The sequence below is a fragment of the Notamacropus eugenii genome, chromosome 3 (genome assembly GCF_028372415.1).
Source record: "Notamacropus eugenii isolate mMacEug1 chromosome 3, mMacEug1.pri_v2, whole genome shotgun sequence".
NCBI lineage: Eukaryota > Metazoa > Chordata > Mammalia > Diprotodontia > Macropodidae > Notamacropus > Notamacropus eugenii.
In genome coordinates this window covers 75,100,485-75,117,457 of record NC_092874.1, presented here as the reverse complement: position 1 = coordinate 75,117,457, position 16,973 = coordinate 75,100,485, and the positions used below count along the sequence as shown (strand labels likewise).

Below are 16,973 nucleotides of genomic sequence, written 5' to 3'. Positions count from 1 at the left end.
TTAAAATTCCAGTAAAACCAACCAACATATCAGCTGTGTCTGACAATATTTTCACTATTCTATTCCTGTAGTTGTCTCCCACCTTTTCAGTGAAGGGGGATGTGTTTTCTCAACTCTCCTCAGGGACCAGACTTGGTCAGCATAATAACATAGAATTAGGTTGGTTTTATTTTTTCTCTATGCATTACTGTAGTTATTGTGCATGTTTTTCTCCTAGTTTCACTCTCTCAATTCTTATAGCTATTCCCATGTTCCTGAATTCTTCTGATTAATTTCTTATAGGGTAGAATGAATTTTTAAATTGGATAAATTCTTCTATTCCTAGCATATTTCTAGAACACATTAGTAAAAGAATAAATGTTTGCTTTTTGAGAGAGAAGGAAGTACAGGAAACACTTCATTTAGTAAGGAAACTTACTAAAAACTATTATGACTTCATCAGGAAAACTAGTGTCACTTCCTTTTTTTTTTGATAGAGAGATTAGGGAAATACTATAAGACATAGTAACATAGGTTTAAAAAAAAAAAAGACTTTGCCAGAATCTTTCATACTATTTTCTAAGTCTTGAGCCTAGTAACATTAGGTAGTTCTGGAATTGGTTGAGTAACTAGGCCCAAAGAGTAGTAATGGCAAAAATGGTGTAAACTTATACCATAACCTAAATGACATGTTGATGGTATAAATATGTTTTATAATTACTTTCCAGAGTAAAATTTTTCAATACAACTTGTATGGGTTGTAATTGATGAATTAAAAAAAAAGGAAGATGAATTCTTGGAAAGGAGAATTTTCTAAAGAGTGAATTAGCATCATGAAATGGAAAATGGGTTAATATACTTGAGGGAAGTCTCTCATGGAGTATCCTAGGAATCTGCCCTTTTTGCTATGCTGTTCATTTTTATCACTGACTTGGATAAAGGCATACTGTATAAGATATGCTTATGTAGTTTACAGGTGATGTGAAGATAAGAAGAACAGCTCATGTGTTAGATAAATCAATATCCATAAAGATCATGGATCCCTAGGACTGATTACATAAGATGAAATTTAATAGAAAAAAGTATCAACTTTTATATTTGGATTCAAAAAATTAACTTCACAAATATAGGCCAGTGGGGAGAGGTTCAGGCAGCAGTTCATTTGGAAAAGGTCTTGGGATTTTAGTGTACTGCAAACTCAATATAAGTAAGCAAAAAACTAATGTTGTCCTAGACAACATAGAATGACTAGAATAAGGGAACTAAGTCTTCTTGTTCTCTGTCCTAATCTGATTGGTTATAAGTGATTAATTTTAGCAAGAGTGTTGACAGCCTGACAAGATGCCTAGAAGAGAGCATCTGGGGTGGTGAGAGGACTGTAGATCATGCCATTTGAGTATTGATGGAGAGAACCTAGGATATGTAAGTGGGCAGAAAAAAGAATTTAGGGGCAGCATGTATTATATCTCTGCAAGTGTTTGAAGGGGCAATGGATTTCTGCTTGGCTCCAGAGGGCAGAATTTAGATCAGTGGAATAGAAGTTGCGGGTAGTCAGATTTAGGCTTTTAATAAGAAAGTTTCGTAATAACTGGAGCTGTTCAAAAGTGGAATGGTTTGCATGATGAGGTAGCTCATCATTATTGCATAATGATTGGTCCTCGTTAGAGACCTTCACGTAGAGTCCAGATGGCTGCCTGCTGAGGATGTTGTAAGGTAGATTATTATTTGGGTACTGGGTGGCCTCTGAGATAGTGTCCAACTCTTGTATTCTATGAGTTGCACTAATTTAAGATGTGAGTCAACATAGAAAATGGTAGATGACCTTTTAGAGTCCTTCCTAAAGATTGTTTTCCTTCTAACCTCACATTGGCAGCTGTACTTCCAGCCTGGGCAAGACAGGGAGGGGAAAAAAGTTTAAAAAGAATTGTATATTCATGCCACTAATTTCCTTTGAATACTGTATGTTAATCCTGTTACATTTAAGTAGGTTACATTTCCTTGGTGAATTTTCAGTTTAAATTTATATTATTTTTCCATCATGGATTTGAACACTATATTTCCGTTACTTGCATATAATTCCAGTGAAACTAAGAGAATTGATCCTAGTTCTCTATTTGCAGGATTACTTTTTTTACAGTGATTGTTATTTGACCATTTAAAGATAAGGTGAAATCCTGTCAACATGCTAGTTAGAAGTGATTTCTCTTTTCACCAAATTCCCTGTAGCTCTCTGTTAATGGAACTTTAATATTACTCACTAACTTGTAGTATAATTGTCAGTGTGCATGCCAATACTTACCATATTCCTGGCTCCTTTAGGCCAGGTCCTGTTGTCTTATTAATTTTTTGCGTCTCTTTCACTTAATGAATCTTGTAATAGTTTCCTTTCAGTAACTTGGCTAATGTGTTTTATATTTTTCAATGAGAATCATGCATATGATTCTAAGAAGCAAAAGTATCAATTTTCTTTTACAAGTAAAAACACTAAACATAAATTGTATTATATTTATTATACATATGAAGAGTTAACTCAAAGATTACCTTTTAAAAATAATATTTTCAATGAATATGAAAAACCTTGACAACAAATTTAGAGACATCTATGCTTTATGTGTGGCCTATCCTGAACCTCTTGGTGAAAGACTTTACACAGAGACTAAAATTTTTTTGGAAAATCACGTACGCCATTTGCACAAGGTAATTAAGTAGCATGTTGGTGGTGTAAGTATGTTTTGAAACTACTTTCCTGATTAAGGTTTTTCAGTACAACTTGAATTGGGTAGTAATTGATGAGTATTTTTAAAACAGGATATGTTGTTGGGAAGGAGGTTGTTTGAAGAGTAAAAATTAACTTATTAAATGGAAAGTTATAATATTAATAGCCAAGGCTGGAGGTATTTTTCTGTAGGACTGTGTAATACAAAATTTAATTTTAAAAAGTACTTAGCATTCACATCCTATAGAGGCAGAGTGCTTCAGTAGAGAGATTACTGGACTTGAAATAGGGAGACTTGGGATTTTCTTCTGTTTACAGTTCCTTTCTGGATTGAAAGATAAAACAAAAAGATATCCTAAACAGTTGATTGTAGGGAAATAGCAGTGAAAACCTTCTCTTCCCTGACCTTTTTAGCGAAAGCCAGTGTGAAGTAACACCAGTCTGAATGGTAGATCTTAAACTCTGCTGTGGTGTTTAACTCTGAAATAGATTGGCTGAATAAAATATTTAATTTGTGGACTAAAATTTTGTTTTGACTCCTAGTTCTCACCTTTAGTTTTTGGTGATTCTTAAATGGTCAGCCACTACTTATCTCACCTAAAGCTTTTTCTGGCTATGTCTGGTTACTTCTTTGATGAGAACATGATTTGAATGCAGATTACTGTAGATGAGAAGGTAAACTTCTTGTAATGAGCAGGATTGAAATCTCTTTCATCTGTAAGAAAAGAATTCATTTTGCTTTTGAATACCGTTTGTAGATTGTAGATTATTTCTGTTAAATCTGACCTTCAAGTTGTTTGAATTAAAAATTAGGTTGAAAATTTATCAATTCTCCAAGGATTTATGGTTGACTGTTCTCTAACTCATAAGAAATTTTGTGAATAGTGAGTTCCTATCAATAATAAACTTAGACAAGCAGATATATTTTGTTGCTATTCAGTTTCATAAATTGAAATGTGGAAATTTGAGAAAAAATAGTGTTATTTTTGTGATGAGTAAAGATTTGTTACATGATGTTACTTTACATATAGGTTCTAATATAAAACCATTTTTCATACATGTAGGAGTATATTGTCAACTATGGTAAGATTATAAAAGCATCCTTTTTTAAAAAGGAAAAAAAATTGAGTTCAGTATTACAAGGATTATTAAGTATATACACTGTGTTCCAGATATGTTGTTTATTGCGAATACTTGAAATATTTTGGGTTCTAGAAACTGAATGATTTAGTAGAAAGTCGTGAAGTAGAGGCTGAACTTAGTTGATGTTTCATAGTTTTGGAGTAGTCTTTGACTGACTCCTTTGTTTTTACTTAAAATGACTTTAAGGAAATGACAACTTAAGAGAGAAAAGGTTCAGTCTAGGTAGCTAACTTGGATTTAGATCTAGGTAATGAAAATATTAAAAGTGTGCATTAGTGCTTTAAAATTTCTGTTAGGGATTCAATTCCTGTTTCCCACTGCATTTTTCTTTTACCATGATCAGTTTATTTTTCATGTTCTGGAAAGTAGGTACTAAATAAATTTGAAGAAACTTGACTTTAAATTTTAGCTGATCAGTATTCCTAATTATAAATAATTTTTATATGAGATATAGGTACAACTTAACTTTCATTAGGAGCTATATATGCAGGTTGATCAAAAACTGATTCATAAGAGCAAATTTTCACTTTTTATCCTTTTTTTTCTAACCTATTTTAATAAAAATCCTGAGGGACAACATTGCCTTGTATTATATTTAAAGTTTGGGCATTATTCAGTTCAGTTTCTTTAAAACATTTTACTAATTTTTGAACTGTCAGAGGTTTTTTTTGAGTACTTGTAAAGAAGTCTAAAAAGTAAAATGAGTATTTTACAAAATAATTTAGAGTTATTATGATAAAAATGATTTATTTTAAAAATACTGTTAAAAGAAAAGTAAGCCATATTGTATAAAGGAAGATGGCCTGGACTGAATTAGATGATGGAGATTCTGGTTACTATGTTGCAGCTTGCTTGTCATGTGACCTTGGACCAGTCACTTCACCTTTTATAGACCCTTAGTTTTCTTAACAGCAAAATAAGGTTAGTGATACTTTGCCTCCTTACAGGGTAATTTTGAATGTCAAATAGAGAAGTGAACTCCTAGTACTTGTATGAAAATAATATTTTCCTTGTAAAGTGATTTTTTTTTTCTTTTAGAGAGTTCTGGAGTCTGAAGAACAAGTATTGGTTATGTATCATAGGTATTGGGAAGAATATAGCAAAGGGGCAGACTACATGGACTGTTTGTACAGGTAAATATACTTTGAAATTGGGAGCCCAGGAACGACTGCACACATTCCAATACTTAAGATGATGGTTCGCATTACTTGGTTCCTATTTACTAATGATATAGATAATTTGCTATAGAAGAGCATAAGAATTACCTTCTACCTGGTTAGGTCCATCCTGCTTGCCAACAAGTTTCCCTATTATGGCTTGAACCAAGTAGGTGGTGTCAGTGTTTTTTAGTAGAAAACTCATCTATGAGAATGGAAGAAAGAAAGCTGTACTTGAAAGAAGGGTTTTGCTTTTTTCAGTGTTAAGGCCATGGTATCACTCTTTACAGTGATTCTTTATACTTCATAAAATGAAACTTCAGACCTGATAAAGTTTGGGAAATGGTTCCCTTCAGTGCTGTTGATATTTGAGAGTTGTTTATACTTTTCATTGAAAATACAAAGAAGGGATGTACTAGGCATTGTTTTCTTTGGGTCTTTAAAAACATGATCAATAAAGCCATTCTTTCAGCAGCACAGAAGTTATGGCAAATATATAAGAAAGCACCTGTCTTTTCTCTGTCTGTTACTAACTATAACACCTGACAGTTAAAGCAATTCTTCTTCCAGTTGTATTTCTGTCTCACTTTCATTTGTCCCATATTCTTGGTAGTCCTTCTACTTAACCTGAGTTATACCTTTTATTGCTCTTTAGTTACCATTAAAGAAAAGAAAGTTTACAATGCCAATGATGTTATAAAATTCTTGATCATTTTCATAAAGAGGCTTATTGCATGAAAATAATTTAAAATTTGTGAAATTGGAGTTTAGTGGCAGAATGTACTAAAGAACTTCCATGCTCTATTTAGCCTGATCTGTAAATTATAGGTCTCATTTTATTTATAATATTTCAGAAGAGCATTATGTCAGATTTTTATCAATCCTATCATAGTTTTATATATTGATGACATATATATGTGTACATATATATGTATATATATATATATCTTGTCTAAAATGATGGCATATTGGTGTATTGATAATCATTTGATATCTAAGTGTTAACTTTCTCTGCTCTTTAACTTCTATCAAATAGACAAAAATCTTTTAAATAATTGAGAACTCCTAATTAAAATACTTGTTTGGTAATTCCTTTTGTAAATGGAAGGAAACAATTGCTCCCTAATTTATTGTTATTGTAAACTTAGGTTTTCTTATATTACATTTTCTTAAAGTTTGGCATACCTCTATTTTCAGAAAAGCTTTGTGGTTGTTCAGTTGTGTCCTACACTTTGTGACCCCATTTGGGATTTTCTTGGCCAAGATTCTGGAGTGGTTTGTCATTTCCTTCCCCAGCTCATTTTATAGATAAGAAAACTGAGGCAAACAGGGGTAAGTGACCTGCCCAGGGTCACACAGCTAATAAGGGTCTGAGGCCAGATATGAACTCAGGGAGATAAGTCTTCCTGATTCGAAGCCTGGTGCCCTATCCACAATACCACCAGGCTGCTAGCCTCCATATAAGTCTACATTACCTCTATCTGTATCATATATATAGGACCAATGATCAAAGATCATATATAGGCTTAACTCACTATATGTATTGTAGTTATATTTGAATCTTATGTTAAATGATTTGTTAAATGATTCTGGGAAAACAGCAAATCTCTAGACTTACTTTATATAAGTTAAGCTATTTTATAAATTTAAAAAGACAAAATATCTCTTAAACATAAATTCTTAATTTAAGAGTAATATGTAGTCTTGGGTAATCAAGTTTTTCCTTTAATATATACAAAGGACTGTGATGAATTAAAATTTAAATTAGCCTACTTGTAATCTGAAGTAGGGGAAAGATGGCTAGCAACAACAAAAAAGTCATTTAAAATTGGTTTATGAGAGGCACGTTGCACTTATAAGTATTTATGAAGGTACTTGTGGCCATGTAATAAAGTTAAAATTTAATTAAGTCCACCACATTATTATGCACCGATGTACAAATAACTGCTAAGTGCTAGAGATCCATTGATGAAAAATGACAGAATCTGTCAGAAAGGCTTACAGTAAGTTTTAAAAGAGGAAATATGCCATGTGCATTATCATGACACGTGGAATTATGCCATAAAGATGAGGAAAGATTCAGACAAAATGCTCAAAGACTTGCCAAGGTTCAAGGAAGACTGGATAGAAGTAGCATCTTTGAGAACTTTTAAGAACAAGGAGGGTTTCAGCAAGTAGAGATGAGGAAGAGGCACTTATCTCCATAAAGTACAACTTGTGGGAATGCTCAGAGGTGGGAAATTGTATGTCCTGTTTGGGAAACATAGAAATTCAATGTGTCTAGTATGTTGTGAAGTGGAGTGTTATAAAAATGAGGCTTGCAAAGTTGATCCAGGCTGTCCCATGATGCAAAAGCTGTCTTATTAACATGATTTTGGGGGAGGGGTGTAATGTTACATGACTATAAATCAACAAAATATTATTATCTCTGAAGAATCAAAGTTACAGGTAACTCACAGGACATTCAGTGCTGTATGATAGGCATAATTAGGCTATAACCTGAATTATCAGTGATGTGTCCATTCATTGGTCATTCATCTACGTTCTCTGTGTAGACAACCCTTTCTCCCCACTTCTCCCTAACAAAAAAAAGTGATTTTAGTAGCTTTGGCAAGGTAAAGTGATAGAGTATTACAAGAGTCTTTGTGCAGTAACTATTTACTGTGTTTGGATCTAACCATACCTTCCATGTGGTAGGAAGAAAAATGATTGCTAATGAACGTCATTTTAGAAAAAATGAAAGTAAAGTATTATGAATCTCTGCTGAGTAAAATACTTTCAAAATAAGAAAACTATTTGGGCCAACTCTCTGCCAAAACAAATAATCCTAGTTTATATCAAGTGCTGATAGAGATTTATGTAATTTTGTAAATAATTATGTAAGCACAAAACTTTTCATATTAGTGATCATATGATTGCAATTGATGTTTTATGTGTATGTATTACTTTCATCTTTCAGGAGACTCAGACATTTATATGTGTTTCATTTTATAAAGTAATTAATTTCAGACCAAATCTTGCTAACTTTGTGACTGATCTTTGTTTATAGGTGGGTCATTATCATTAAGTTAACCTTGCATAAAGTCAATGGCCTAGAAAAATCACCTTCCTAGGTGAAGTTACCTGCAATATTCCTTGTTTCTTATGAACCCTTAAATTTCCTTTAATAGTGAAATTTTGAGAAAAAGTATAATGTAACATTATCAAGAAATTTCTTTTTGTTCATTTAAAATAACTTTCCTTGAGGTTTCTTTCACACTGACTTTCTTCAAACACAGATTCTATCAAAATGCTTTGGGAACTTTTTTATCTTAATCCTCCCAGCCAGTAATCCCATTTAACTTCTTTGGTAACTAGAAAATGAAGTAGAGTACATGAGAACAAAGAATTCTTTCCACACAGTGAACGTTTTCTGAACTAGACTAAATTAGTAGTGAATACTCAGAATTCCTTTCAGAGGAAAACTTCCTATATATTTTTCTCATGTTTATATTGTTTTTCCAAGGTCCCTCTAAAGTTTTATCTTCTACACTCTTATTAATAGGAACATAGGATTTAGAGGCTCAGGAGAAATGTTAGATGATCTAGTCAAATATCCTAGTTTAGATGAAAAAAGTGAGGCTCCCAAAAAGTTGCATCTTGATCTAAAGTCTTGGAAGCAGTAAATAGTAGTTCAAGATTCATAATCAGACTCTCAGAATCCTAATTAAGTATCCTTTCTCGTACAACACAATTCTTTCTTTTTCTTCTACACTAACTACAATGTCCCCTTTTCTGTAAAAAAAGCAAAACAATTATCACACTTTCAATGAATGTGTGCATCTACAGTTCATTCAAAATCATCGATTTTTTTTTCCAGTCACAAAATTTATGTAAGTACATCCAAACTTTTAGTTGTGCATCAGACCCTTAATTACCCTGCTATGGTTTTTGGCTGTCAGTCCAAATCCAACAGTACTTCAAGGAACCATGATTTCATTGCTATGAGTATTCCTTCTGTGCAGATCACAATCTGTTTACAACTAAAAAGATGATTTTCAAGAAATACTGTAACCAAAAAATTCATCACCCTCTTAACCATTTTGGTGATGTGGCTGTACAAACTAGTCTAATCTGATACTCAGATGATATATGTTTAATCATTTATATTCTCTTGACATACCCTTTAAGATGTCAAGTACACCTTACATGAGACATTGGAGTAGGATTTAAGTGGAGGTTTATTAATATAGAATATCATTATTTAGATTTAGCTATTTGAATCTCTTGGGGTATCATTTTATTATCAGCAGTTTCCTTGCCATAAACTGGTGATCTTATCAATACTTGATAAGTCTATGTTACCTATGATTCTTATTTTCTATATTAATAATTTTTTCTAGGGAAGGATTTCAATCAGAAATCAATTGTTTTCTCAGCAGTTAATAAAATTGTGATATGTTTCTGTTAAAACTATAGAGAGACACATTTTTCTCTTATGGAAATGGAAGTAGAGTAAGTTAGTGAATTGACTTAGCAGTTTTCTTTTATCCATTATCTATAAAATTCTCTGTAGGGTAAATATTGACTTATCAAGGATGTCATAATCTCAGACTATAATGTCAAATCATCAATTCCCCAAAATGAGAGGGAGGGAATCATTTAATTTTTAAGTATTTATTAACCAAGCAAAAGTCTATTGAACATGAAGTTTTATCATTCCTAGCACACACAGTTACTTAGAGACACGTCTGCCCATCAAGAAATGAATATCCAAAGTCCCAGTAGGTGTTGTTCAGATCTCTTTGATTTAAACTGTTTTATCTCAGTCATTCCTTCATTCTCAGAACCCCCTGGGTAATTTCTTTTTTTAAAACCCGGTTCGATTGGGGGAGGCCTTTAGCCATATCTGTTTCAAAATGCTTTCCTCACAGCAATTCCTTAGGTTAGGGTAGTAAAAACTAAAATTTAGAGGTGTATTGTCCTTTACCCAAGCTCACTCAGCCATGTTGTCTGACTCCAAGAATAGTGCTCTTTCCATTAGATCATACTGAATCTTTTTTTTAAATGTTAAATTAGTGTTTATTGGAGAAACTCGAATGCATAGTAAGAGTAGCACAATCATTGTTCAAATTACGTTCTGAAATTGAAGAAAAAATTGTTAGCTTTCCTTATGTCCTTGTCTGTTAACTTTTATTTTCAGTTGGTTGGTTGGAAGCTGTACGTGAATTCTTCTATATGTTATTATTAAGCCATACTTCAGGATTTTATTATAGGTATTTTTAGTGTTTTCCCTCTTTGACCTTAGAAGAACTCTGGTATATTAAGTGTCCTACAGAAAAGAAGAGGAAGCTTGCTGTTTGATTAGAATGAATGTCCAAATAGGCTTCATGAAACCTATTTCTTTAGGTATTGATAATCAGGTATAAAGGGTTTGTGCATCTGATAAAGTAGTGCAAACAATTCCATATTCTGCAGCTAATTAAGTTTTATCCTCAAACCCTCAGCATCTTCCTGTCACTTCTTTGTTCTGCTTTCCCAAATAGTATCGTCAGTATTGCCTCTGTTTTTTGTTTTTGTTTTGTAACCTCATTGTTACCTTTCATATAGACTAAGAGGAGCAGCCTGATGTATTGGAAGGATGCATGTAACTTTGAGGTCTGGGTTTATATTCTACCTCTAACAATTTGTGACCATTGGTAAATCACTTATCATCTCAATCCTCTTTTCCTCATTTATAAAATGGGAGTGATAATGCTTCTACTACCTACCTCACAGGTCTATGGTAGAAAAAGCACTTTGTAGAACATAAAGTACCATGTCACTATGAACTTTTATTATTGACTAGTATTCACACAGTTTTCATATTAGTAAAATTAAATCAGACAATCTGGCTCATATTTTTCTTCCCAGTTATTATATTCATCGATGCAGTCTTGACTTTAGTTTATTATTACAAGTTGTTAATGTGTGAGTGATTAAGCTGTTGTCCACTATAGTAAAGCCCATGGATAAAACAGAATATTTGCTAGATCTTATTTGACCTGAGCCTTGGTTCAGGGCTCAGGTTGCTTTAGATTATTGGATAGAAAGACTTTGCCGGATTAGATGGTGGTGGGCTAATAGATTTTTACTGTGCTGAGATATGTATTGATATTTATCTTGGAGCCAGGTAGGGAGAAATAGGGCGATTACTTTTCTTACTGTTATTTAAATATTCTTATTTACTATATGAAGATTTTCTGGTGGATTGTGCTGTTACTAAATTCCTTTCCTTTTGCTGTTACTAAACTCATTTTCATAGTTTGATTTTAGAGTTTTCAGTAAATAATTGGCTTTACCTATGGCTTTTCTTTTGGTTTTATCTGATGAGAATGTGTTTTTCTTTCAGGTATCTCAACACACAATTTATTAAGAAGAATAAATTGACGGAAGCTGACCTTCAGTATGGTTATGGTGGTGTAGATATGAATGAACCACTTATGGAAATAGGAGAGGTAGGTAATTTCTTAAGTAATTGTAATGTGAACAGGTTTATAGAGATTAGCAAACTTATTTGGATTGAACAATCCTATTAATTTTTATTAATTAATTTATTATTAACATAATTTTTAACTGAAAGATTCATTAAAATCAATATTAAAAAAATAAAATTGTTTGTGTAGTAATACAAAACCAGATAAAATTGGAGAGGTGTGTGTGTTTGTGTAACATATTTGTGAATAGAAAACAGATGCTTTTATTTACATGAAATGGAATTATGTCCCAAATAAATATATTAGTGTTTCTAATTGGGAAATATTGTCAGTCTTCAACTTTCCTGGGAGTAACACTCCTAGAAAACAATGCTAGTTAGTAGCACAAAAGTAAAAGATGTGAATACTGATACGTCGAACCTATTGGAAATAGAGGGTAACGTTCCCATGACCACCAAGAACTGTAAACTTTGCTAGAGAGTGCTGAAAATATACTTTTTTGCATACAATTCTTTTAAACAAAACATTAATTCTGATAATACGCACTTTTCCTAACCCAGTAACCATGAAATAACCCATAAAATGTATTACACAAAATAAAGCTGGTAGCATGCAAAACATTTTTTCTCACTGATAATTCTCCAGAATTCTGTGACTTTTTGTGCAACATCTCAATTAAAAAAACATTGATTTCAGACAATATTCACTTTTCATAACACCTGAAATCCACAGGACCATAAATATTGTACAGCAAATAAAATTTTTGAAACTATTTTTCAACCTGTACCTTCCACTCTGTAAGCTGGTAGTGTGAAGGCATTAGACCGTATACCATACCAATTGCTGTAAACATCTCTACCTTGGCTGCCCTCTGAAAACCAAGGGAGAGGTTGTTGGGACTTTAGTTGCTGCTGTCAGAAGAGGCCTAGACTAGGAAATCAATTCATTAACACCAAAGTTGTTGCTGACAGCGGCTGCAGGTATGAAGTTTATCTGACACCTTTATTTTCTCAGTGAGCCATATCACTGATTTTGCATGCTTGTGCTTAAAGCCCAAAGAACTTACGCTCTGCTTTGGGGCATAATTACCACACAGATCTTGAGTTTTAAAGGCAAACAATAAAAATATGCAGCAAATGCATATACTGGTAGAGTGAAGCTCCTAGCTGGATACCAACCACTCTACAGACTTGAACGTGTCACGCCTCTCGTCCTCTTTCTCCACTTCACATAGCTCTGAATGTGCCTATGAAAGTGAAAGTGAGATTACTAAGAAGATCATGCGAATGCCTGAAGTCATGAAAGTTAAACGTGCACATGTTGAAGGTTTTTATGCATTTGTGCATGTGTGTATTTGTAAATATAAAAGCATGCACACGCATGCATGAATTTATTTGCATTTGAGAACTAGATTTACAGTGATTTTTACTTATAAAGTATATGTTATTTCTGGCAGCTAGCACTGGATATGTGGAGAAAATTGATGGTTGAGCCACTTCAGGCAATCCTTATACGAATGCTCCTCCGAGAAATAAAAAAGTGAGTATTTATTTTTTGTGTGCGTGCTGTTTCTCTTAGGATATACAGTATTGCTTTGAAGGGCTTAGTTGTAGTAGCAAATAAATTTTTATGTAAATTGATTAGGTCTAAGCTTGATATTTACTTCAGTGAGAACTTTTTCTAAATGTTTACATTATTGTAGTCAATCTGAAAGCACTTTTTCTTAAACCTTTTACTATATACATCTTAGAATCTCAGAATTGGAAGAAACCTCTAAGTCCATCAAGTTAAACTTATGCTAACAATTCTTCCTACATCGTAACCTGACAAATGAGAAATTCCACCTCCACTTTGTCCTCTACCAGCTGCTATCTCATGGAGCTTGGCTGGTTCCACTGGGGGCAGTTCTAATTGTTGAGTTTCTTCTTTACACCAAGCCTAAACCTGCCTATACTCTTTGCTCGCTTTCTGTCCTGATTTACTAAGGAAAGCAAGTCTCGTAAACATAACACATTGATGTAGCAGAACCCCAAAGTTTACAACATTTTCCCCCCAAAATAGCCTTGTGAGGTAGTTGGTACAATGTTGTCATCCTCTGTTACGGGAGAGGAAATTGAGGCCCATAGAAAGGAAATGACGTGTCCAGGATCATAAGGCTAGTAAACTTTAGAGCAAGGACTCTCAGGTCTCCTGACTTGACATTCCATTACACTACTTTTTTTTTTTTCTAATTCTTTAGAAATATATGGGCAGCAATAATATATTGGCTTCTCCAGGGTAAACATCTCCGGTTTCATCCTTAGTTGTAGGATTGTAAATTTGAGAACTGAAAGGAGACTTAAGAACTGCTTGGTCCAATACCCTTCTTTTATAGAGGATGAAACCTTAGTATAACCTATTTTAACCGGATAACTGAGGTCCTTGGTGGTGTTGTCTTCATGACCCCATGAATGTGGCATGCCAAGACTGGTCATGGGATTTTCTTGGCAAAGATGCTGGAGTAGTTTACTGTTCATCCTTCTCCACTCAATTAAGGCAAGCAGAGGTTAAGTGATTTGCCCAGGGTATCTGAGGCCAAATATGACATCAGATCTTTTTGACTCTAGGCTCACCTCTCTATTCACTGAACTTAACTGCCTCCAATTCAGGTCCTAGGAAGGTGAATGGTTTTGTTGTATCTATAGAGTATATTAATTTAAAACCTAGTCAGGTACCGTGGTGACTGGATTTGGAATCTGTTTGGGTTCAAATCCTAGCTCTACTTCCTTTTTATCTGTATATCCTGGATAAGACATGTAGCTCCTTTCAACTTGTTTCGTCTTCTTTGAAAATGAAGATTCTGAACTGGATGATTCCAAAGACCCCTCCAGCTCAATCAGTCAGTAAACATTTATTAACTACCTACTACATCTGAAAAATGTGTAAAGTATTAGAGATTCAAAAATAAAATTGAAGCAATCCCTGCTATCAAGGAGCTTGTTTTTACTTGAGAGTAAAAACGTGTATAAGTAAGAATATGAAAAAAAAAAAAAGAATATGCAAGGTAAATTTGGGGGGAGGGGTCAAAAAAGGCTCCATGTAGAATGTTACTTAAGCAGGATTTTGAAGGTAACAAAGGGTTTTAGGAGTTGAGAGTACGTTCCAGTCATTGGAGACAGCTGTTGGGGAGGTATGGAAATAGGATAAGGAATGTCAAGTGTGACAAACAGCAAGAAGGCCTGTTTGATTGGACCATAAAGTATGAAATGGGGAATGAGGTAAATAAATTTGTAAAGGTAGGTTGGGGCCAGGTTGTGAAGAACTTTGAAAGCTGAACCAAATGGTCTTATATTTGATCTTAGCCGTGGAGTTTTTGTAGTGAATATGATCTTTAATTTAGGAAAAATACTTTGACAATGATATTCAGGACTGATTGGAGAAAAAGAGATATTCGAGGCAGGGAGACCATTTAAGATGCATTATAGTAAGTCCAGTCTAGAAGTGAGGAAGGTCTGAACTAGAGTGTTGGTCATATATAGCGAGATTAGGGCTTATGTGAGGTATACTGTGGAGGGAGTCATGACAAGCCTTGGCAACTAATTAAAATATGTGGGATAAGAGAGTAAAAAGTCTTGGATAAAACTGTTGCAGCCTAGGTGATTGGAAGGATGGTGATTTTTAAGACAGAAACAGGAAAGTTCGTAAGTGGAGGTAAGTTTTGGGGAAAAGAGGAGCTCCCTCTTGGACATTTCATTTGAGATACCTATTTGACTTATAAATTGGAAGTTCAATAGTATTTAATATAGACTGAGGTACATTCTTCAAGCAAGATCAGTTTATTAACAGTGATGCACATAACTGTTAAAGCAGATCAGACTGCCAGCAAAGCCAGTAAGCCCAAGAGAAGGAGGGAATCCTCTTTATTGTGATACAACAAAAACCGGGTCTTGGTAGGCATGGAGAAGAGGTGATAGGTTGTAGGGTTGGGGCAGTAATATTAAGATTGGCTATACTGAGAAAGGTGGGCTGGCATCCAGGTGAGGTTAACTGTGCTCCCCTCTCTTAACAATTAAGGAATGTTGATTGTTTTATGGAACCCACCTGAATCTTGTAGTCCTTGCTAGAGAGTCACAACTAGCAGACTTGCTGTTTCCTTCAAAGAGTTTAAAAATTCCCTCAATTACACAAAAACAGGAAAGGACAGATGGTATATCTTTTGGGAATGGTAATTTTGTGGGACTTAAACAGATATCCAGGAAGTTATCTCAGGTGATACTACTTGAGACATCACAACTTTTCTTTTGAACTAACATAAAGCTAACTCAGAGGGAATACTAAATTCCTGAACTCATTTCAACGATTAGATTTAGGCAGATGCAAACTCAATTATAAAATCAACACAGCATAAAACCAGTTACACTGTAGAATCAAGACAGTAGAAATCCATGCAGTAGAAACTAGAGGTAATACTACTTTTGATCTTTTCAATTCCTCCCTTTGAGTCACTCAGGATCACTTCCTCAATGAAAGGCTAATTGATATGCCAGTTATCAAATGACATTAAATCTGTCTGCCTCTTAGAGGTTGGCTCACAAGGATGCAAAAAGACCTGAAGGCACTAAAACTTCATTAAGAGTTGTTAATTATGAGGCCTTGCTATTCTACTGTGAGGAGATTTGTTTGAGGGAGAGAGACAGAAAGAGAGACAGACAGAGACAGAGACAGACAGACAGAGACAGGGTGGGGGGGCAGAGAGGAAGAAGAAGAGGGAGAAGAGACTGACTGATGCATTGACAGGGTCCACTGATGCACAGTCTCCTTTGCTGAGCAGTAACCCATTCCTAATGTCCATTTCATCAGCACGTCATATCTTAGGGCTCAGATGTTTCATGCAGCCATCAGATTTCCAAAAACATCTCTTGGACATTCTGTTACCTAGGCCTTGTATTTGATATGAGCACTGCTTCTCAATAAACTTCAGAGGAAGAATTCCAAAATTCCAAAAAGAAATTGATGAGCATCTGTCTTTGTTGTTAGTTCTAGAGTTATTAGTACTTCATTTAGAAGTATTTCCATCACAAAATTATATCCATTATAAATAGTGAGACTTAGAACAAATACAAGAAAGGGAGAAAAATGTTCTTGGTTCTGTTCATAAGGAGAATGTTCTCAAATGGAGAGGGCCCCTTATTCTGCCAGTTATTTCAGAGAAGGGAGAACAACGTATCCAGGAGGCCTTTCTCCTGATCTTGATTGCTGTTGGGGTGGTCCACAATACCAGGAAGGGCCCCTCCCAAGCAGTCTGAGTCATGCTAAAAGTTCTTGACATAGATCTTATCTCCTGGGTGTAGACTGTAGAGTAAAAAGTCCAAGGGTCCAGTCTACACTGCCACTTCTGCTTCAGGATGCACTGGATAAAAGGGTTTTGCTTAGATGTGCGAATGCCCAAAAAAGCATTTCAAATGGAGATTAGATCTTTGATGACTTCCACATTTGCAATGATTTTACGAGCAGACATTAAAAATCCCCTCTGTGGCCAGGTCA

The 16,973-nt window shown here is 34.3% G+C and overlaps 1 protein-coding gene across 5 annotated transcripts in view; it reads left to right on the top strand.

The window, feature by feature from the left end:
* The window catches only part of CUL2 (cullin 2), a 116,098-nt gene that overhangs the window by 33,879 nt on the left and 65,246 nt on the right, over positions 1 to 16,973 (top strand). For all 5 annotated transcript variants that reach the window (XM_072651999.1, XM_072652000.1, XM_072651998.1 and 2 more), the window contains exons 3-6: positions 2,574 to 2,676; positions 4,877 to 4,971; positions 11,366 to 11,471; positions 12,907 to 12,989. In XM_072651999.1, the coding sequence (XP_072508100.1) occupies positions 2,574 to 2,676; positions 4,877 to 4,971; positions 11,366 to 11,471; positions 12,907 to 12,989 (387 nt within the window). The remainder of the gene's footprint in view (positions 1 to 2,573; positions 2,677 to 4,876; positions 4,972 to 11,365; positions 11,472 to 12,906; positions 12,990 to 16,973) is intronic.